This window comes from Coenobita brevimanus, chromosome 17 (genome assembly GCF_032717465.1).
Source record: "Coenobita brevimanus isolate Jiangsu-jjx chromosome 17, ASM3271746v2, whole genome shotgun sequence".
Taxonomy (NCBI): Eukaryota; Metazoa; Arthropoda; class Malacostraca; order Decapoda; family Coenobitidae; genus Coenobita; species Coenobita brevimanus.
The window spans coordinates 3,520,884-3,543,944 of NC_136970.1; the positions used below are offsets into that span (position 1 = coordinate 3,520,884).

Here is a 23,061-nt window from a genome sequence, read left to right on the forward strand (position 1 = left end):
GGAAGAAATCAGTAGGATAGAAGTTGTGGAAGCAATGAAGAAAGTTAAATCGGGGAAAGCCCCAGGAATTGATGGAGTGTGTGGTGAAATGCTGAAGCATGGGGGAGAGATAGTAGTAGAATGGATGTGGAAGATGTGCAGATTGGCCTGGGAGGAAGGTAGAGTCCCGGAGGATTGGAAGTCAGGTATAATTATTCCCTTGTACAAAGGAAAAGGGGAAAAGAAGTGTGGTAATCATAGGGGCATTTGTCTTCTTAGTATAATAGGAAAAGTGTATGGTAGGATACTTATAGACAGAGTTAGAGAAAGAACAGAGAAATTAGTTGGAGAAGAACAGGGAGGCTTTAGGAAGGGAAGAGGTTGTGTAGATCAGATATTCATTCTTAGATCTTTAGTGGAAAAGTTTCTAGAGAAGGGAAAGAAGTTGTATGCAGCTTTCATGGATTTGGAGAAAGCATATGACAGGGTGGATAGACAAGGATTGTGGAAAGTGTTAAGAATATATGGAGTAGATGGGAAGTTGTTGAATGCTGTGAAGAGTATGTACGATGGTGAAAGTAAGGCCGACAGTGCGTGTGGATGGTGAACTAAGTGAATTTTTCTCTGAAAGTTGGTTTGAAACAGGGATGTGTCATGTCTCCATGGTTGTTCAATCTGTACATGGATGGGGTAATAAAAGAGGTACAAGGTAGGGTAGTGGATGTTGGAGTGGCCCTGGTGAGAGAGGATAGTGTTTGGAAACTCCCTGTACTGTTGTTTGCAGATGATACTGTGTTGTTGAGTGAAGACGAAGGGGAGCTGCAAGGCTTGGTGGATGAGTTTGAGAGAGTGTGTAAGAAACGGAACCTAAAGGTGAATGTAGGGAAGAGTAAAGTGATGGTCTTTGAGAGAGGTGAAGTTAGTGAATGTACAGCGAGGTTAGATGGTGAGGAATTGGAAAATGTGAGTACGTTTTAAGTATTTGGGTAGTGTGATGAGTAAGGATGGAGGTTTGGAGGGTGAAGTGCTTGAAAGGGTACAGCAGGGAAGAAAGGTTGCTGGTTCCTTGAAAGCAGTGATAAGAAACAGGGAAGTGAGCATGGAAGTGAAAAAGTTACTACATGACAGTATTGTGATACCAACTCTAACGTACGGAAGTGAAGCTTGGACATTGTTGGAAGGACACAAGTCAAGAGTGAGAGCAGTGGAAATGAGTTATTTAAGAGGAGCCTGTGGAGTCACGTGGAGAGACAGACTGACGAATGAGGATATAAAGGAGCATTGTGGTGTGGATGTGGATGTGATAGGACGCGTTATGAGGAACACACTGAGGTGGTTTGGCCATGTGGAGAGGATGGAGGGTGAAAGACTGACGAAGAGAGTGTATGTGAGTGAGGTGGAGGGGGGAAGAGGGAGGTGGAGGCCGAGGATGAGATGGAGGGATGGGGTGGAGAGGTATATGGGAGCAGGGCAGTGAAATGGCGGGGGACAGGGCGACTTGGAGGCGATTTGTTTGTGGCCACCCCAAACGGGATTGAGGCGTCTGGCAATAGATAGATAGATAGATTTGAAGATGCACATGAATATTAGAAAACCATGAAAGATGGCATTAGTACTGAACATGATCAAGTGACAGTGGAAAGGTTACAACAGCACTGGAATGATGGAATGGACTTGTAGGGTAGCATGAGACCGTTCTAGGCTCAGTTGTCCCATAAAAAACAGAAGTGTGATTACACTGAAGGATACGTGACCTCAGTCGGTCCCTACTGAATTACTGTATGTGACATGTGACATTTGTCAGTATGGCAAATTTGTTAATACGGCAAAGCTCTGGAACCAACAATGCAGGAAAAACAGTGGTGTACCTGTACCCATACAGAGATTTATTACGGTCCATTTCACAATTGATCCTTAATGAAAGGTGTGATATACTTTATTCAACATTCCTAATTTGCAAATCAATTTATGGGAAGCATATTAAGCTTAGCTTTCATGATAACCAGCCATAATATTCAGGTTTCATATCCATTTGTTGGTCTGATACATGCATCTCTTCCAAATTTTCATTATTACTATACTACCATGCATTTCCAACCCTATACATATGACACACCATAGTGTTTATTAACAGTGAAGTGGATGAGGAGAATAGACAGACAAAGAATGACATCTGGGGGGGAGTTATGTGGAAGGTGAATTAAGATATGAGGGAAGGTGGATTAAGATATGAGGGACTGGATTATGACGATGATGATGATGATGATGATGATGACGATGATGATGATGATGATGTTGATGACGATGAAGATGATGATGATGATGACATGTATGCCATGCACTTCCCTCTTGGATTTTTGTTACTGGTGAGTCTGTTTTCAACAGCATATTTGAGGCACACACACACACAAAAACTGTATAAAGCTATATACCATATGTCTTTTCATAAAACACAATATTAACAGTGAAACTGCTGGAGTGACAATGGTTGACTAAACACGGGTGCTTCTTCAATACTCAGAATTACTCAGGACTATCCCTGAATTTCAGCTATTACATTCACTGACACAAAGGTGGTTTGGAGGCATCTAAACTGCAGGACCCTTCCCCAGTAATAACAACACATGTGTGGTTGTACAGAATGTAATAAAGTAACTTGGAGAGCATCAAGGCGTGGCTGACAAAAACTGTTTCAGCTTTCTTTGGAAGAAACAAATGACAGGCTGTGAGCCTTTGATCCTTCCCCTTCCCTCATCCCCTGGAAGAAATAAAAAATACATCCTGAGGAATTCTCTATAAGTATGGATATTAATTCATCCTACACTAATGAACTTAGTACTGTATCTAATATTCTTTAATAAGGATAGTTTGGGCACTTGTGTGGATATAATGGGTTGATTTTACTCTCATGACATTTTAGTATGGAAATGTTCACAATAAGATCTTGATTAACCCAGCTTCCCTCTGACATGATCCCAACTCACCAGAGATAAAACACAAGGGCACTGCTAGCACTACTTCAGTTTTCCTTTACAGTACACCATTTTATAAGACCTACCCATATAGTAAACTGTTAAAAACGGTCATATATTACTATGCTAACCTAATTTTGCATTACTGTTATGGGAAGGATGGGATCCAGAAACAGGAAAAAGAAAACAAAAGCACATGTTACCATAAATGTTTTGTATATCATGATTAAAAGTTACACTTTAGCAAACTCTTTTAGGAATACAGATGTATATGGGTATTCTATTCAGGCTGACACCAGACAATATTACTTTATCATCTAAGCAATTCTAGCAGTCAAAGGATTAATTTCTGTGAGATAACCCAGTACAGTGCTTTTCCACCAGTAAAACCAATACCTTTCAGATAAACCACTAGGAAATGCTACTTGTTTCACCTACTTCTGCGTTTTTCCTCTTTCTTGATCCTATCCACCCTGCTGAAAGAAAGAGATACTGGGTTAGCTAGAATTTTTCACATGATAATGGTTATGGCCTCAAGTCAATAACTTCAGGTGAGAGATATGGCTACTCTAAACTGCATCACTCAAAACCCAGAGCATGAAATTATGAAGAAAGTAACTATAAATCATCACACAGTATAAGATGTGCTTAGAACACAAACAACCACACATATATGACATACAATACATGCAAGTGTGTGTAAGTGACAGACTGTATCATCCATACATTAAGTTATTCTGCTTCAAGATGTCTTTTTACATTATATTCCTGCTACCTCTAGATGATTTTATTCAGCTTAGGAAAGGCATGTCAAACTGTTATAGATACAGCCATCATTAACCCCTTCACTACATGAGGTCTTTCTGAAGTTGAGTCAAATAATCTAAAGAAAGCAAGAATAAACTTCAAAAGACATCACCCTAGTGAATAGGTAAGTTAATTTTCTTTTTAAAAATAGCAAGATCCAGTATTTCAGTCAATCAGTATGACATCCTTTTTATATTCTGGTTGTCTGATTTTCAAGTATTCCACAGTTTTTATTACCTAATGTTTTGTTCAGTATTCTGGCATTCTTTCATTTACACTTTGGTACTTTCTTGACTGAATATTATAATCAGGAGGTGTTATGCATTAAATAAATTCAGAGATGCCTATATGAATTTAGGAAGTATACTTCAGTTTCATATTCCTTCTACTGAAAATTATTTACTAGAAAAGACAGTGGTCAGATGTACAAATTAGTCATCTCTTATTACAATGTTCCATATTCTATCCATCCATCATTCAATCCTGTGGTAGCCATCATAAGTGTACAGGACTAAGGATAGGCTAATCAGGCTTTTAAGGTGAGTGACCAGTTGCTTGCTAAGTGGCATTATGTGGGCAATAAACCCCATCATTGTTCTAATTTCTTATAGGTCACATCCTGTTGGAGAACCTTGACCTACTAAAACAATCAGGTGTCTTTTGGCTGGCTATATGATTGCTTCCAAACACAGTAAATGGTTTTCTGGGTTACTGGAATCCATGTACCTTGTCACTCAGTGTAGAGTTAACTGAAGGTAGTACTGTACTACATTATCATGAATGAAAATAAGGAAGTCTCACAGTATTACCATAATTAGTGAGAATATGAAATATAAAAAACAATTACACTTGAAATTCCCACTGTGCTTCACAAACAACTTTCTACCACACTAACAGATACCATAGTTTCTGTTTTCATGTGCTACTGCGAGCATAAATTCACCGACAATCCTCTGCCAGCATTGTGTCCGGCCTTCTATACTCTCTTTCCTTCCCATCTGAGAGTACTCTTCCTTCTCACATACTTTTGTTGTGCTTCATATTACAGTCACATGAGATTATATCATGTAACACCTTCCACTGACACAGCTGCCAGGGAAAAGTCTGTGAACTTCTGATCGTGACAGTACGGTACTTCTAATACTTAATCCAATGGAAATCTAGTCATACATAACTTACAATAAAAACTGCATATTATGAAGTATCCTAGAAAGCATCTTATCATCTAAGAAATAAGATATTAGTATATAAACCTATGAAGGCATGCTAAGAGCTAGACCTTAAATGAAATTTACAATACCTTAAGATGGGGTTACTGGGATTATGTGGGGTAATTGTGTGTGTGTGTGTGTGTGTGTGTGTGTGTGTGTGTGTGTGTGTGTGTGTGTGTGTGTGTGTGTGTGTGTGTGTGTGTGTGTGTGTGTGTGTGTGTGTGTGTGTGTGTGTGTGTGTGTGTGTGTGTGTGTGTGTGTGTGTGTGTGTGTGTGTGTGTGTGTGTGTGTGTGTGTGTGTGTGTGTGTGTGTGTGTGTGTGTGTGTGTGTGTGTGTGTGTGTGTGTGTGTGTGTGTGTGTGTGTGTGTGTGTGTGTGTGTGTGTGTGTGTGTGTGTGTGTGTGTGTGTGTGTGTGTGTGTGTGTGTGTGTGTGTGTGTGTGTGTGTGTGTGTGTGTGTGTGTGTGTGTGTGTGTGTGTGTGTGTGTGTGTGTGTGTGTGTGTGTGTGTGTGTGTGTGTGTGTGTGTGTGTGTGTGTGTGTGTGTGTGTGTGTGTGTGTGTGTGTGTGTGTGTGTGTGTGTGTGTGTGTGTGTGTGTGTGTGTGTGTGTGTGTGTGTGTGTGTGTGTGTGTGTGTGTGTGTGTGTGTGTGTGTGTGTGTGTGTGTGTGTGTGTGTGTGTGTGTGTGTGTTTTAAATAAAAGAAAACACATACTTTTTTCTCTCCAACTAAACATGCTGGTACATTTACACAAAAGAAAGCTGTCTCAGCGTTATTGTGTAACATACAAAATATATGTATATACTGTATACAGCATGGCCCATTTAATGTTTGGTTCCTTCAAAATCATATTCTACAATAGGATGTGTTATGCATTTAAAGGCTGCATTCTAGATATGGTTACATGTCATAGTGTAGATGTCAAAAATCACACCAGCAAAGTGTCAGAAATGGAACGCTGTAAACAGCTACAGTCGCTGTTATGTGTTCTAATACTCCAGCCGTATCAATATTCCAGCTGTTCTAATAACAGTGACCTACCAGCCTAATGTATAAGTTAAATAAAGGGAACCTATGTATACATCATTACAATTACCCCTCACTATCAAAGTATCCACATCTTACAATAATGGTTTGGCGTCCCTCCTTGCGATACAGGCAGAGACATGATCCTGGGAGTCTCAAGAGAGGTGGTGGTGCACGACACTGCTGCCATGCAGTGCCATGCCACCAGCCAGGGCTGAGCTCGTGAGGAGTGAGGTGCCAGAGAGGAGTGAGGAACTGCTGAGGAGGGACGAACCACCTGGAAGGGAGCTGCTACTACTGGCTAGGGAAGTCTGGGAGCTGCCTGCTGTGGATGAGCTGCTGGAGAGTTTTGAACTGGTCAGTGATGGCTTGCTGGTGCTGATGGTGGTTTTGTTCTCAGAGAGGTTGAGGCCTTGAGGGTGATAGCCGGGGCTGTTGGCACGAGAATGCTGAACCACAGTGTAGGGTAGACGCTCGGGATGTTTCCTCTCCATATGTGCATTAAATGTCTCCTGCCGCACAAACTCTAGGTTACATGGCACACATGTAAAAGGCTTGTCCACCTTATGAATCATTTCGTGCCGCTGCATCTTGTCTTTTCGGGTAAATGACTTGCCACAGTGTTGGCATACGAATGGTCTTTCACCTGTGTGCACGATAGCATGTCTGGTAAGCTTATCTTTCCTCGTGTAAGCTTTGCCACAGATGATGCACACATACGGCCGCTCTCCTGTGTGGATTCTATTGTGCACACGCAGTCCCTCAGAACGCAGGAACCCTTGGCCACAGGTATCACAATGAAATGGGAAATTGTTTGTGTGTGTTCGGATGTGATTCTTCAGTTTGTCACCTCGGGAGAGCACTTTCCCACAGATATTGCACACCTTCTTTGTATCCCAGCGTTCACCTTGGAAAGACAAATATATTATGTTAGTTAATTACCTCAATCATACTGGGGGATGGGGGGGAAAGGCACAAAAAATCAGTTACTGTACTGCTTTCTTAATATACAGTCTGTATACCTAAGAAACAATATGAGCCTTAAAATTAACACATATCTACTACCCAAGGATATGTAGTAACCCAAATCATATTAGTGTGAAATGAATTATTTCTAACTACTGCAAACTAGTTGCTTATTCTTACATTTACTAAACTCTGTACATGTATACTTACAAATCATCACCAAAACATAAGATAGAAGAAGATATCTTTCAGTTTCCAGGAGCACTTCTTCAGCACTCTCAACCTGAGTTCTTCCTTTTTCTCATTTTCTCAGTCACTAACTATAGTATTTAAATTTCAATTTCCTTGTGTACAGAGGTTAGTCTGTCCCAACACCTCTTTTTCATGCTATTCCATCTTCAATCTTCTGCAGTCTTGTACATGTGGCATCACCTGCAAGTCTGATCATACATTCCACCACAACATACACTCAATTATTTTCTATATTTAAGCTGAAAAAACTCATACTGCAGCAGTTTTCTCCTGATGGAAGAAGGCTGTACATTGAAATAAAAAGATGAACAGCATATTCAAGGCACATAAGAAGAAAGATGCTGAGCGGCAGAGTAAGAAATATGCAAGAGCAATGTACTGTAGCTATGAGACTTTTGCTATGGCCATTCCCTGACAGAAAGTTCTCAGGATACAGCAAGGTGTTAAGCATTATGAGGGTGAGGATCCACAATGGGGGTCTTCCCTTGGCTGAATAAAACAATCTGGTATAAGCTACAATACATACATACCTCATATAAACCTGCGTTGCCCCATGAGGAGTGTAGGAGCCTGGGACTAGGCAAGTTGGTCCTGACATTTTAAATGAACATGACCAGCCTCACTCACCCCTGAGTGGCATTACGAGAACAATAAACCCCAACCACCCCTTGGATATAAACCTACACGGGTTCAATCCGGATGATGCGCCTTAATTACCCACTAAACCACCAGGCGTCATAGTTTGGTTATATGGTTACCACCCAGCACAGTAAATGGTTTTCTGGTGTACAGGAAACCATCTGAATTGTCACTGTGTGGAGTCACCCACAGACAGAAGGAAGAGGAGAGAAAGAAGGAAAGACAGAAGAGGGAGCGTAATGTCACTCGTAGGCAGAAGGACGAGGAAAGAATGAAGGAAAGAAGACAGAAGAGGACGGAAGGAAAGAAGGATGGAGGAGAGGGAAGGGCAGACACCTGAGAGCAGCATTACATCAAGTGAGTGGATGTTGAGTGCCCCCACCTACCACCATATATTGTGTGCATATATATATATATAGTATATATATATATATATATATATATATATATATACTATATATATATATATATATATATATATATATATATATATATATATATATATAATGTATGCAGATTTTGGCTTTAGCTTGTATGTGTGGTGGAGCCAGGATCTGGGGACTTGAATGATATGTGAATGATTGTCCAGCCAGATTCACTGGCAATGCTGTTGATAGTTCTCCCACTTCTGTACCTTCTCTATCCTTGCTTCTAGTTCCTACCTCTCCCACATGCACATGGGAAAAAGATCAGAATGATGACGAGGAAGAATAAATAATGCATTTTTCCAATACTCTGGGTTACAGTTTTGGCTTTAAAAATTTCTAAAGTCTTGGTAATCTGTACCAAGCAGTTACTTGCATTCTTAGTAGATTAAAGGCAAGACCATCTTCACCTGCTACCTTACCCCTTTTCACTCCTTTCAAAGCTTTGCTTCCTTTTATAAATTACAGGGAATCAGTATGTCCACTACTCCTACCCTGATCTGACTCTTCCATTATGTAATAATTTAACTGACATGAAAACTACCTCAGTACTCCTTCCCTATTTACCTCTGGCATTTGTCCCGGTGTCTTCTGACTCGTCAGTATCTCTTTCGCAACGACACACGTCCTCGACCGCTAGAATAAAGAAAGCAACGCATTTACTTCCCAGGCACCAGCGTTAACAATATTATGGAACTGAACTGTGATGCATTTAACTGAAACAGCTTTTGACAAAATTATTCATGTTAGTACTTCACACAAACTGTTACCAAGTTAAGTTAACTGATGAATGTTTTAAAAGAAAAAACTAATGTCAGAACTTCATATACGTTTTTCGCAATGAGACACCTCATTATACTGTCCAAAAACAACTGTTGATATCTGCAGCTAACGTATGCTGGCATGAAACTGTACATATCAGTGTGGGAGAGTGGAATCATACATGAGGTCTGTTTAGAAAGTATCTAACCTTAGGCTCTAAAAATATAAATAGCTAACCCATTGAGCTAGGACACTAATCCCCCTCAAAGTAGGCCCACTCAGACTTGACATACATAGTCCAGCATTCTTTCCACTGCCTGGAACAATTTTCAAGCTGGTTTTCAGTATCTCCTGTAAGCGCTTCATGACATTCGTAATGATCTCTTCTCTCACCTCAAATCAGGAACCTTTCAATGGAGCTTTGAGCCTGAGGAATAACCGAAAGCCATGGAGCCGAGTCTGGTGAGCAGGGAGCCTGTCGGACCTGCAGGATGTTTTGCTTGGCCAAAAATTCCTGAATCAGTTGAGAAGAATGGACAGGGGCAATGTCATGGTGCAGTTTCCAACTTGCCGCTTTCCAAAGGTCTGGTCTCTTCCACCAAACTGCGCCATGAAGACAACGAATAACATGGAAGTTGTAATGTTTGTTAACAGTCTGACCTTCTGGTGTGTATTCATAATGCACAACACCAAGGTAATAATAAAAAAAAAAACTGTCGACATACGAGAGCATTTCAACTTCCTGCGGACCTGTCGTGCTTTTTTTGGCTGATGCGCCCCTGCATGCTTCCACTGGGACGACTGTGCTTTGGTTTCTGGGCCGTTCCTGTACACCCAAGTCTCATCTCCAGTGATAACAATCTTCAGAAAGTCTGGATCGTGATTTGCACACTCCAGCATGTCCTGAGCAATGTTCATCCAAGAAAAGAGATCACAACGAATGCGATGAAGCACTAGCAGGAAATACTGAAAACAGACTTTGAAAAATGTTTCAGGCAGTAGAAAACTGGGCTCTTTGCGTCAAGTCAGAAGGGGCCTACTTTGAGGGGAATTAGTGTCCTAGCTGAACAGGTTGGCTATTAATTTTTTTAGAGCCTATGGTCAGATACTTTCTGAACAGACCTCGTATGTATACAGATGAGAGGTATTACGGCATTAATTAAGCACAAGTGTTCATGATAAGTGGGTGCATTACAGATGTAGTGGTGCTGTGTTAGAGGTAGGCTGCGAAATAATGCTGACTTCACGTGTGTGGTGTGTTGGGGAGAGCTTGCAGTGACTGACATGCATGAAAGGATTCACCTTGGTGGAGTCTCTTGAGTGTATGGAGGACCATTGTTATTTGGGGGAAATATTACAGTATACAAGTATATTGGAGGTTGGGCTGGAGCTAGCTCTGTGACTTGGTAAGGAGTGAATGGAGGAAGTTCAAGGTGCTGTTACCTCTCCTAACAATGAAATGTCTCTCTCTCCATGCTAAGGGATCCCTGTATGTAGCATGAGTTAGGAATGTAATGCTGCATGGTGGGGAGACCTGGGCAATAAGGAAGAGGATATTCGTAGGCTCAAATGTACAGAAATGACAATGATCAGATGGATGTGTAGTGTGTCCTTGACTGCAAGGCCTGGGAGGGTAGGATTGCAACTGAAGAGTTGAGAGGAAGAATTGGACTTGAATATATTGGTGCTGTAATGCGGAGGGGTAATTTGAGGTGGTTTGGGCATGCTGAGAGAATGAGGGATGACAACTGGGTATGGAAGGTGAGAGATGTGAACGTCGATGGTAGGACTGCAAGGCAGATAGTTTTTTTTTTAAACCTGGAATGAGGTTACAGAGTGTGACCTCAAGGATAAGGGACTGAACAGGGAGGCTACTAGAAAAACTGAGAGATATGGAGTGCTGCCATTTAGGTGACAAAGGCCAACGCATGTATGCATGTTGGTGCCTTTATAAATGATACAAAATTAAGCGTAGTACACAATGTACTGCAGTTCAATAAAGTACAGCAGGTTTTTTGGTTTCCACAGGAGTCTGTATCCTCAAATACAGTGATTATATTTGCTCAACCTGTATGTGGAATGCAAGAGACCCTTTAACCAATTTGCTGCACTTAGGTACTGTATTTTATTAATGGGTTAAGGCTCTCCAACCAGATGGAGCCTGTATAGGTTTCCATCTGAAGGGGCGGCTGGAGTTTAGTGCTTGCATAATGTCCATTAGGGATGGTGGAGGTTGGTCACCCTTGCCTTAAATGTCGAGACCAAGCAGCCTAGTCCCAAGGCTCTACACACCTGATGGACCAAATATGGAATGGATGATGAATGGATGGATGCAGGGCTGGGGTCAACTTATTTTTGTCAAATCATTTCAATTCCAATTCAGAATAAAATTTGAATTAATCAATTCCAATTCAATTCAGTTTATTGGTAAAAAAGGAAATCTTCAATTCCAGTTCAATTCATTATGGCCATTTCATTCAATTAAAATGTTTTCAATTCAAAATCTATTTTAATCTAGCCAGTACCATTAATCTATTGGAAAAAAAAAAAAAATGTTTCAAAATATTTAAAACTTCTTTTGTGATAGAAAACTGTATATTTTACTGTTTAATTGAGTATACTGTAAGTTAATTATTGTACAATAATGAACTTGCATATTACAGTATAAAATATCATTTTTTCAATTCAGTCATCAATTCATATCAATTCAAATTCGTCAATTAATTTTATTTTTATATTTTTCCCAATTCCAATTCACAGTTTTTTTTAAATCAATTCCAATTTAATTCCAATTCAATTCATAATTGACCCCCAGCCCTGGATTGAAGGCATTTCATTTAGGTTAAAACTATAGAATTCTGTTAACTAATACAGGATTGGATGATGCAAAAAAGAGCTGGATGATGGAAGGATGGATCGGTATTTCATTAGGGTAAAACTATAAGATTTTGTCAACTAATAAAGGATTGAATGATGCAAAAAAAGACTTGATGATGGATGGATGGATAGGCATTTCATTTAGGCTGAAACAAGATTTTGTTCAGCAAAGAGAAATCCCAGCTGTCAAAGACTTAAGCAACAATCTTGAAAAAACTATCTTGAGTAACCCCTTCTGTGCTACAATTTATTCATTTACAGAACCTATTACCTGTACATGCTTACATGTGTCAACCTTGGTCATCAAATGGTGGCTCTTGACGCTGCTCAATCTCTAGCAGCCTCTCTATTCAGTCTCTTATCTCTGAGGTCACAATCTATGACAGCTTCCCAGTTTTACTTCAGTTTGTCTCTTGGAATCCTATCCTTACGTTCACATCTCTTCCGCTCTGCACCCAGTTGTCATTCTCCATCCTCTCCATATGCCCAAACCATCTCAATCTACTCCTCATCACAACAATAATACATTCAAGTCCCACCCTTCCTCTCACTTCTTCATTCACAATCTCAACCCCCAAAGCTTATCAATTCAAGGATGCTCAACACATCCACTCTAATCATTATAATCTCTATACACTTGAGCCTACGAATATCATTTTACTTTGCTGCACAGGGTCTCACTACCCTATACCATTACACTCATAACACATGCTGCATATAAGGGCCCCTTGGCATGGAAGGAGAGCCCTCTCAATGTCAGGAGAGGCAACAGCTCCCTGAACTTCTTCCAACCACTCCTTACCCTACCCACAGAGCTAGTTCCAGTCCCACATGCAGCACATATCATGTTCCCCAAAAAACAAAACTCCACACACTCAAGCGACTCCTCAGCAAAGGCAACTGCTTCCTACCTCTGTCTGTATGACTCCTCAGCAAAGGCAACTGCTTCCTACCTCTGTAAGTACATGCTCTCCTCTCACACTACACACAGGAGATCAGCATTATTTCACAGCCTACCTCTTACACCACTACATCTCTTATGCACAAGATAGTACATCCCACACCTTTGTGGCATTCTGCACATGGCCACAAACCTTCTGCTATGACAATACTGCCTAGGAATTTTATTTGCGATAATACCTGATGATTCTGTTTGGCCAAGAGAAATTCTAGCAGATAAACAGTTAAATGGGGTCTTAACAAGGTGTAACCCATGTGATGGACAGTGGCTACATGTCTGGTATAAATATCTTTTTGTTTACTGGCATCCACTGGATGGGTTATTAAAGCTAAAAAAGTGAAGCTAAGTTGATATGGCTTACATACCATGTTGGCAAAGTTATGGGTTTAATGTACAGTAATCACTCTGATATCCGGACGCCCAATAACTGAACATCCCCACTACCCGGACCTTATCGTCCTGGGACCCAATATTCCCAAAATGGTCCGAAAACCCCAAAAAAATTAAAAAAAAAAATCGATTTTTTGCCGTCCGTAATTTGAACTTGCCGCTCGCGCCGCGGGAGAGCATTGTTTTGGTTCATCATTCCTCCGACGTCCGATAGAGCGCCGCTGCATCCTCCCCACTTCCCGCCTGTCTCTCACCGCGACTGGACCTGCGCTCTTCGCAATGGCTGCCCACGTGCTCGCTTTTGTGGTGGTGCCGTACTTGCTGCGAGGCCTCCTGCTGCTCTCGGCCCTCCTCTTAGTGTGTGTGATGATGGCCCCGCCACCTGAGAAAAGGTGTTGACTCTGGAAAAGAAGAGGGAGATATTGGAGAAAGTTGATGCGGGTTGGTCTTCTTCACGCATTCTCCGCGAGTTTAACCTGGCCCGGTCGACTTTGTTCGATATCAAACGTTCCTGAGACAAACTCATGCAGTACAAGGCTGACTTCTCGTCGAGAAGCAAACGCAACGTGGAAAGGAAGGTTATGTTTACCCCCAAGTTTGCAGAAATCGACCGATCCACGTTGATTTGGTACCGACAGCAACGTGCAGCTGGTGTGATGGTACGTGGAACAGAGCTGAAGGCTGCTGCTGAGAAGTTTGCAAGGCTTCACGACGCCCTAGACTTCAAGGCATCCGAGGGTTGGCTCTTCGCGTTAAAGTTGCGACATGGCCTTACTAACCGTAAAGCACATGGCGAAGCATTGGACGCTAACGAGGATGGAGTTGACGAGTTTCGGCACAAGGTGAAAGGCTTGATCGACAGGGAGGGCCTCACTCTCGGTCAAGTCTATAACGCAGACGAAACTGGCCTATTCTATCGCTCGGTGCCAACGAACACTCTAGCCGATGAGACGGAGAAGCGTGTACCTGGCCGCAAGCTTTCTAAGGAACGGATATCTGCTTTGTGTTGTGCCAGTGCTAACGGCATGCACCGGCTTAAGCCCGTTGTTGTTGGCCGTGCAAAGCAGCCTCGGTGCCTTCGTGGGGTGATGGATGTTCTTCCTGTCGTATGGTACCATTCTTTGAAAGCATGGTTCACAGCTGTGATTTTCAAAGACTGGTTTCACCATCACTTCGTCAAGGAGGTCATCCAGTACCAGACGAAGACACTGGGAATCCCTCGTGACCAGGTAAAGGCTCTCCTTCTGCTCGACAATGCACCTGCCCACCCGTGCGACAAGGACTTGGTTGCTGAGAATGGCCGTATTAGGTGCATGTTTCTGCCACCTAATATGACTGCTCTCATTCAACCCATGGACCAAGGAGTGATCATGGCAACAAAGCGCCTGTACCGTCGGAAGTTCCTGGACGAGGTGATGGTTGTTCTCGAGGACGAGGACGAGCGCAGGGAAGGACGTGACACTCGAGGCAAGCGGACTTTGGAAAACCTTCGCCGCTACAACATCAAGTCTGCGCTGTACAACTGGGCTAGTGCATGGAAGGAAGTCCCTGTGAAAACTCTTGAAAATGGTTGGTCTCGTCTGCTTCTCGGTACAGATGTGGAGTACGATTTTCTGGGCTTTGACGTGGATGACTTCCATGCACGGCTACATACACACGGCGACGTTGTTGATGTGGACGATGTACGTGAGTGGTTGGACAACGACGAGGGCGATCCTGGGTATCAGACGTTGTCTGATATCGAGATCGCGTCTTCGGTTGCTGGTGTCAGTCCCGAACTTGAAGATTCCGACGAAGAAGGCGACGATGATGCGGACTCCTCTCAGCAGGACACTACTCCAGCCATCCCCAAGCTGAGCGCACTCCAGGAACATCTAGAGTTCGTCCTAGACTACCTGGAACACCCGGACTGCGACAGGGAGATGGGGCCCTTGGGACTCGTGGAGGAAGTGCGTGCTTTCCGGCAGCACATCATCAATTGCCAGAATCGTCGGTCCTTGCGTCAGTCAACGATTGACAGTTTTTTCAGGCCCGTGACCCCCGCTGTGCCAAGCCCTGGCTCCACTCCGTTGCCTCCTCAAGACAGGCCCTCATGCTCCGAGCCACAGCCCAGCACATCAGCTACAGTGGAGTCACCGCTCGATGTGAGTTTGCGGCTTTCCTCAGAGTCTTCTGTAGTCGGTACGCCATCACCACGACCCAGCGATGCACCCCTTGGTCGCCTGCCAATGATACTCTCGGACTCTGACAGTGAATAAACAGCAAGAACTTCTCCACTACACCACACGGGAATTCTGAGTGTTGTGCAGTGAAAAAAACAGTGTGTTGTGTTAAGGTTCTCGAAATGAGAGAAAAGACTCAGTGGAAACAAAATTTAACGTAACTAACCTTCTTTGTTTTGGCTTTGGAAAATAAAAAAAAATTGGGAAAAGTTAATGTGCAACACAAAATTAAAATGGAGCATTATTTGGACTAAAGTGAACACTGTGAAGAGAACGGACTTCTGTGTGTTATTGACTAAGTTCAGTGCAAGACTTCAGGAAATCGTTCTTACTGTCAGAGTCCGAGAGGAGGCGGTTATTCATCGAGGTGGCCAGGGACTTGCTGTAAGTAGCCAGAATGTTTCATACTGTACTTTTTTCCATACTATACTTACCAGAATGTTTCATACTGTACTTTTTTCCATACTATACTTACCTCATGCATGTGCAGTAGGAATGTGTTTTTCTGAGGTAGGCTAGGTTAGGGTCCATAAGTACCAGAATGTTTATTAATGTATGAACATACTTCTAAACCCTCATTTTATGTTTCTTTTGCATTTATTTCAGTCATTTATGTGCCTTATTGGTGTGATTTGGGTGTTAAATAGGTGCTATGCATGTCCAGAGGGAGTTGTATAGGTGTTTCTCTGAGTTAGGGTCCATAAGTACAAGTCCATAAGCTGGGGCCCAATATCCGGACGAAACCAATAACCGAACCTACCGATGGCTCTATTGATCCGGATATTGGAGTGATTACTGTATTTCTTAACGAGGTGAAACCCTGTATTTTATGTTATGATGCCTAAAAACATGTACTTTTACTGTTAACCTGATTCCACTTTACTAGTGCAGAAAAACTCAATCTGGAAAGACAAATTTCCCAAATATGTACAAAAGTCTATGCTCCACTGAAATCAAATCAGCCATCAAGCTTGTTAATGCTTTCATCTGGGTAAGTCTGGATGAGATACTGTACTTATGTATTGTACTTTATTTCATATTTCTTGCTATTCTTGATTTTAAAAAGTTAATGATAATAATGCCATCTTCTTCCCACTCAAGAATATTACCATATTCAGATATGTGATGGAACTGTTGACTGTCATCCCTCAACATTCAAAAGAGTCATAAAGTTCTGAACAGGGTGATACATCATCTGTCTATCTATCTATGACCAGATGCCAAAATCCCATAAAGGGTGGTCGTTTGTCTTTGATTTAGTTGTCTTACGGGGAGGAGCACTAACCCTCTGCCAACCCACTTGTTGACACATAAGGTTTGGTTATATGGATACCACTCACTGCTTCCTGGCTTACAGAAAACCATTATGACTAACTCTATATAAAGCCACCTGAAAAGGAAAGAAGAGTAATAAAATGTGACAGGAAAGATAGGAAATATATGAAGAGTGGAAGGCAGACAAAAAGAAAATGAATGATAAAGGTGAACAGGTAGGCAGTGCTGCATCAAATGAGTGGATGCTGGTCACCACTACCTAAACTTACATGATGATGATGATGATCATCATCATCATCATCATCTAATCCTGTGTTGCCCCATGAGGAACATAGGAGCCCGGGGCTAGGCAAGTTGGTCCTGACATTAAGATGAAAGTGACCAGCCTCACTCATAACTGAGTGGCACTATATAAGCAATAAACCCCAATCACCCCTTGGATATAATCCTGCATGGGCTCAATCCGACTGGAGTGCCTGAATTACCCACTAAACCATCAGGTGCCACAGCTTATGAAAATAAAGGCCCTTATCTATAAATGGGTCACGGCAGACTGCTGCAAATGTCGAAAATCCATAAATTCTCCCCCCTCCCTATGATCCCTGCAGCTTCAATTTTAACTATGTGGTAGGTGGGGGCGCCCATCATCCATCCACTTAGTGTAGCGGTACTCTATTTCGGGGTAGCTCTACACTGAAAGGCAAGCCAAATGATTTCCTGTAAACCAGGAAATCATTTACAATGCCGGGCAGTGACCTCCTAACCAACCAACATGTTTTTCCCTACATGACAGCAAGTGGGTTGACAGAGGGTTAATGCCCCTCCCCAGAAAACAACTAACTAAAAACATCAACAAGAGGCCTTGGACCAGGACTGACCAACAGGTGACAACTAAGGACCGAACAAAGGACATGGTACAAATTGCTACATGGAAGGTAAGGGGTGCAAATGATGAGGTGAAAGTGATGGTCCAGGTGCTTGAGGATACAAAGGTGGACATATGTGGTATAACTGAGACTGAATGGAGAGGTGAGAGTGTGAGAGAGTGGGAGTATGGATGGGGGATATGTGTGGAAGTAGGTGACAATGAAAGGGCAAAAGAATGAGTATGTATTGTTGTGTGCATGAGATGGAAAGAGAATTTAAGAGAGTATGGATCAGTTGGTGTGTGGGTAAGACTGAAAGTAGGACTACTAATGTGGGCAATTGTGTATGTGTATGTGCCAATGAAAGACGTGCAGGTAGAGTGAAAGAAGAGTTCTGGGCAAATGTGGAAGCGTGCCTGGAAAAGTTTGAAAGGAATAAGAGGGCGTTTTTGGTGGGATATATGAATGGAAAAGTAGGGAATGTGAAAGTGGATGGAGTAGTTGGTGAGTGGGGTGTACCTGAAGTGGATGAGAATGACAGTGCTCTAGTGGACATTATCTCTGGGGAGGGTGTTGGTGATAGCCAATACCCTCTTTAGGCACAAAATGATCCACATGTATACATGGCGAGTGCTGAGAAGGGTGGGTGGTGAACTGAATGAATGGAGGGCAATGACTGATTATGTGTGTGCGGATGATAAAATGAGAAAGTGTGATATGGATGTAAGAGCAAAACTGGGAAACTTCCAGGAACTGTTGGAGTGTGTGGTGAAATGCCAAAGCATGGGGCAGAGATAATAGTAGCATGGATGTGGAAGATATGCAGACTGGCCTAGGAGGGAGGTGAAGTCCCGAAGGATTGGAAGTCAGGTATAATTAGTCCCCTGTACAAAGAAAAAAGGCAAAAAGAAGTGTGTCGTAATCATAGGGGCATTTATCTTCTTAGTGTAATAGGAAAAGTATATGGTAGGATACTTATTGACAGAGTTAGGGAAATAACAGAGGAATCAGTTGGGAAGGAACAGTGAGGTTTTAGGGAGGGAAAAGGTTGTGTAGATCAGATATTCATTCTTAGGTCTTTAGTGGAAAAGTTTCTAGAAAAGGGAAAGAAGTTGTGTGTTGCCTTCAAGAATTTGGAGAAAGCATATGACAGGGTGGATAGGCAAAGATTGTGGAATGTACTGTAAATATAATTATGGAGTAAATGGGAAGTTGTTGAATGCCGTGAAAAGTATGCACCAGGGTGCTAAGGCTGCAGTGGGTGTGGATAGTGAACTGAGTGAATTTTTCTATATGAAAGCTGGATTGAAACAGAGATGTGCCATGTCTCCATAGCTGTTAAATCAGTACTGTATATGCATGGGGTTATATGATACAAGGTAGGGCTGTGAATGTTGGAGCAGCCCTAATGAAAGAGGGCAGTGCATGGAAATTTCTTGTACTGTTGTTTGCAGATGATACTGTGTTGTTAAGTGAAGACTGAGGGGAGTTGCAAAGCTTGGTGAATGAGTTTGGGAGTAATGGATTTTTCTATTTGAATGTTGGATTGAAACACGGATGTGTCATGTCACCAACGCTATTCAATCTGTATTGGATGGGGTTATAAATGAGATACATGGTATGGCTGTGGATGATGGAGCAGCTTTAATGAGAGGGGGTAACATTTGGAAACACCCTGTACAGTGTGTCTTCGAAATACGAAAACCCAGAGTACGAATTGTCAATGGTATGAAAGCAATGAATGTAGGACAAATTCCACAATACAAAAATACCTGTCTCAATTATATGAAAATCGATACTCGATACAAAAGGAAATACAGAGATAGCCCGACTATCCAGACTACATGGTGTGAAGAGGTGCCTGAATAGTCTGAAATCATGATTAATCTGGTGGAAACAAAACACAAGTACTGTTAGATTGATTTATTTACCGGTAAATGTATAATGAAAGACACAACTATCTTCCCAGTTCAGTCTGAAGAAAATTTACACCAGGTGAAATACAATGAAAACCATGTTTCTATTAGTGCTTGTTTCAAATGGTTCGATTTTTCCACACTACATTCGTCAGACTTTGGGAAGATATTTGTGTCTTTCACTGTACACCTGAAGCAGCAGAAAGACCTTACCAATTCAATTCATAATCCTCCAGCTTGTTTCTGTAACTTTCTGACAACTTTCAGTTTGGCAAATTACTTTTTCTTGCTGAAAAATATCCTCCCTCTTATTATCGTCACTATCCTCTAAGATCGTTTCCAGCAAAGTGTAAGAAATTCAATGTGCTCAAAGGTGGATATCCTTTTCCAATTTCCTAACTGGAGGTTAGGTTAGGTTACATTATTAGGTACAGATAAGCTCGGTTAGGCCAGGTTTAGTTAAACACTTAGGGAAGAACAGTCCTTTCCAGCATTATGCTAACGAAATAAACAAAAGTTGTCACACCAGAACAGCTAAAAACGATGGGGAAACAGATTTAACAAGAAATGTTTACTGTATTTACCAACCCAGAAATAATCTGAAAAATATAACAGACTATCAGGAAGAGCTGATTTGGTAAGGTGCTTTTACTGCTTAAAGTAAAACATATGTTTAGCCCCCTCAATGGCTGTGGGTTCAGATATTTGCGTGTTCCCATGGTCGGCCTTGAGACCATTTTTTCAAAGTTCTAAATTTCTTTTTCTTACATATGTGAAAAGACTCGTCTGGCACACCTGGCTTTTTTTTTCTTTATTATTTTTTTCCCCTAAACCCATCCTGTGATTTGCTATGATTCATGTAAGAATTAATAAAATTAGGACGCGTGTTACATTAGCATGTAAACATCGGCGAAAACATCTGGGATGAAGTGAACTGTGAACTGTGAACACCTGACTGCTTGAGGTGGTAGAGTAGGGTCGTGTAAACACACCAGTGACCCTTGTTCCCTTCCCATAATTGCTCGCAGTTTTTTATAGCTCATCCTAACTCAAAGTCACTGACACCGGTACAGTAAGGTGTTGTTCAAGGCCAGCAGCTATGAAAGCGATAATGGAATACATTATTGTTTGTATCAGTCCTCTCTCTTCCACATATACAAATAAGAACGAACAAAAGAATGAGCAGTAAATGTACACTAACTCTAAGGAGCAGAAATAACTGTGCTCATTCGGTCCGAAATATATTGGGAAGAGCGATACCGAACGAAGAATTCTAACCTACGAGAACATGTGGGATGAAAGAGTAATTTTTTTCTGATTAGCAAACATTTTTGTTCCATATCGTCTCCTAAAATTGTAAAACCCATAATCTTTTGTGCAAGCATACAGCCTAAAGACCTTACCAATCCAGTTCATATTCCTCTACTTTGTCTTCTATATTTTTCTAACTATTTTGAGGGTGGTAAATTACATTCTTTTGCTGAAAGAAACTTACTCAAAATTAGGGCGCATGTAACATAAGCATGTAAACATCGGCGAATACATCTGGAATGAAGAGGCCTGACTGATGGGATGGTAGAGTAGGGTCGCATAAACACACCAGTGACCTTCGTTCCCTTCCCATAATTGTTCGTAGTTTTTTATAGGACGCCCTAACTCAATGTCACTGACACTGAAACAGTGAAGTGCTGTTCAAGGCCGGCAGTTATCAAGGGGTTAATGAAATACTGTACGAAAAATTCAAAATGGGAACGGTGCACAACGCTGTGCTCGCTTGCTGAGAGAAAACGAACTAAACCCTCTCTGGTAAACAAATTTTTGCGCGCTTCTCAGTAAGACTCCACGTCCCTCCTCTCCTCACAGTTTCGCTGTACGTGAGGATATTTTCACAGCTCTTCCACCTTTTCGTATTGGTTCACCATGCCTCCCAAGCGCCCTGCATCATCTCCAGTATCGGGGGAGCCCACTGCAAAGAGGAAGCTAATTCTGGAAAGGTGGAAATTATAAGACCCCATGAGGAGAGGCAGGGTGTCTCGGAGATTGGGCGTGCTTTAGGCCTTGCAGTTTCCACCGTTGGGACTGTGACGAAAAAAAAGATGTACAAGAATATGGCCACCTCCTCTACAATTGTGTACAGGTATTGCTTACTTCTTAATGGGGGGGGGGGAAGTTTAGGTGGGGGGTCCGAGGGGGTCCTGGGACGCATCCCCCCATTTATATGTATACAGGTATTTCAATGGGGAAAATAGTTCCGATATATGAAATTTTGAAATACGATTTTTTTTCCCCCCCCCTATCCCTTTTGTATATTGAAGACACTGTACTGTTGTTTGCAGATGATATTGTATCACTAAATGATGACGAAGGGGAGCTGCAAGGCTTGGTGAATGAGATCAGAACAGTGTGTAAGAAATGGAATCTGAAGGTGAATGTAAGAAAAAGTAAAGTTATGGTCTTTAAGAGAAATGAAGTCACTGGATGTACAGTGAGGTTGGATGATGATGAAATGGAAAATGTAAGTGCATTTAAGTACTTGGGTAGCGTGATGAGTATGGATGGAAGTTTGGGGGATGAAGTGCTTGAAAGGGTACAACAAAGAAGAACAGGTTGCTAGTTCTTTAAAAGCAGTGATAAGAAACAGGTGAAGTGAGCATGGAAGTAAAAAAAAAAAGCCACTGCATGACAGCATTGTGATACCAACTCTAACGTATGGAAGTGAAGCTTGAACCTTGCTGTAAGGACAGAAGTCAAGAGTGAGAGCAGTGAAAATGCATTATATGAAAGGAGCCTGTGGAGTTACATGGAGAGACAGACCGATACATGAGGAAGTGAAGGAGCATTGTGGTGTGGATGTGGATGTGATGGGAAGCGTTAGGAGAAATACACTAGGTGGTTTGGCCATATGGAGAGGATGGAGAGCGAGAGACTAATGAGGAGAGTGTACAGTGCTCGTCAGAAGTATGGGGCGCCCTGCGTCCCTCCTGAGAAACAAACCTTTCAACATTGAAAAAACATATAAATAATGCATTTTATTTACCTTTAGTGCTTCGTAGGGTAGCCTTTACGTTTCTTCACGGACCTGAGACGTCTTGGAAGTGAAAGGGCGAGGCTCCTGAGGTGCTGGAGGGGTATTTTGTCCCAGGAGTCACGAATGGCGGCTTCCAGCTTAGGCAGAGAGCTAACGTCCTTCCCTTGGAGACTCTTCTTTACGAGGTACCAGAGGTTTTCAATCGGGTTGAGGTCTGGGCTATTTCCTGGCCAGTCTGTCATGAATGATACCTCGCAGTCACGAAGCCAATTGGTGACCGATTTGGCCTTGTGAGCAGGTGCACCGTCCTGCTGAAACACTCGTGCACCTGTTAGCTCGAAGGAGTCTGGTAAATGATCACACAGAAGCTCCAGGTAAACATCCTGATTCACTCTGAGGTTCTTGGGAAGTACAACAAGCTTCCCCAAACCCTTCCCTGAAAAACAACCCCATACCATGAGTGAATCAGGATGTTTAACTGTGCTTTCT

At 42.1% G+C, this 23,061-nt stretch overlaps 1 protein-coding gene across 1 annotated transcript in view; it reads right to left on the reverse strand.

The window, feature by feature from the left end:
- Nucleotides 1-5,650: 5,650 nt before the first annotated feature.
- LOC145391184 (uncharacterized) overlaps nucleotides 5,651-23,061 on the reverse strand; it is a 33,979-nt gene continuing 16,568 nt past the window's right edge. The window contains exons 4-5 of the mRNA XM_080265863.1: nucleotides 8,843-8,911; nucleotides 5,651-6,900 (exon numbers count right to left, since the gene is read on the reverse strand). Coding sequence (XP_080121989.1) covers nucleotides 6,149-6,900; nucleotides 8,843-8,911 — 821 coding nt within the window. The 3' untranslated portion in view covers nucleotides 5,651-6,148. The remainder of the gene's footprint in view (nucleotides 6,901-8,842; nucleotides 8,912-23,061) is intronic.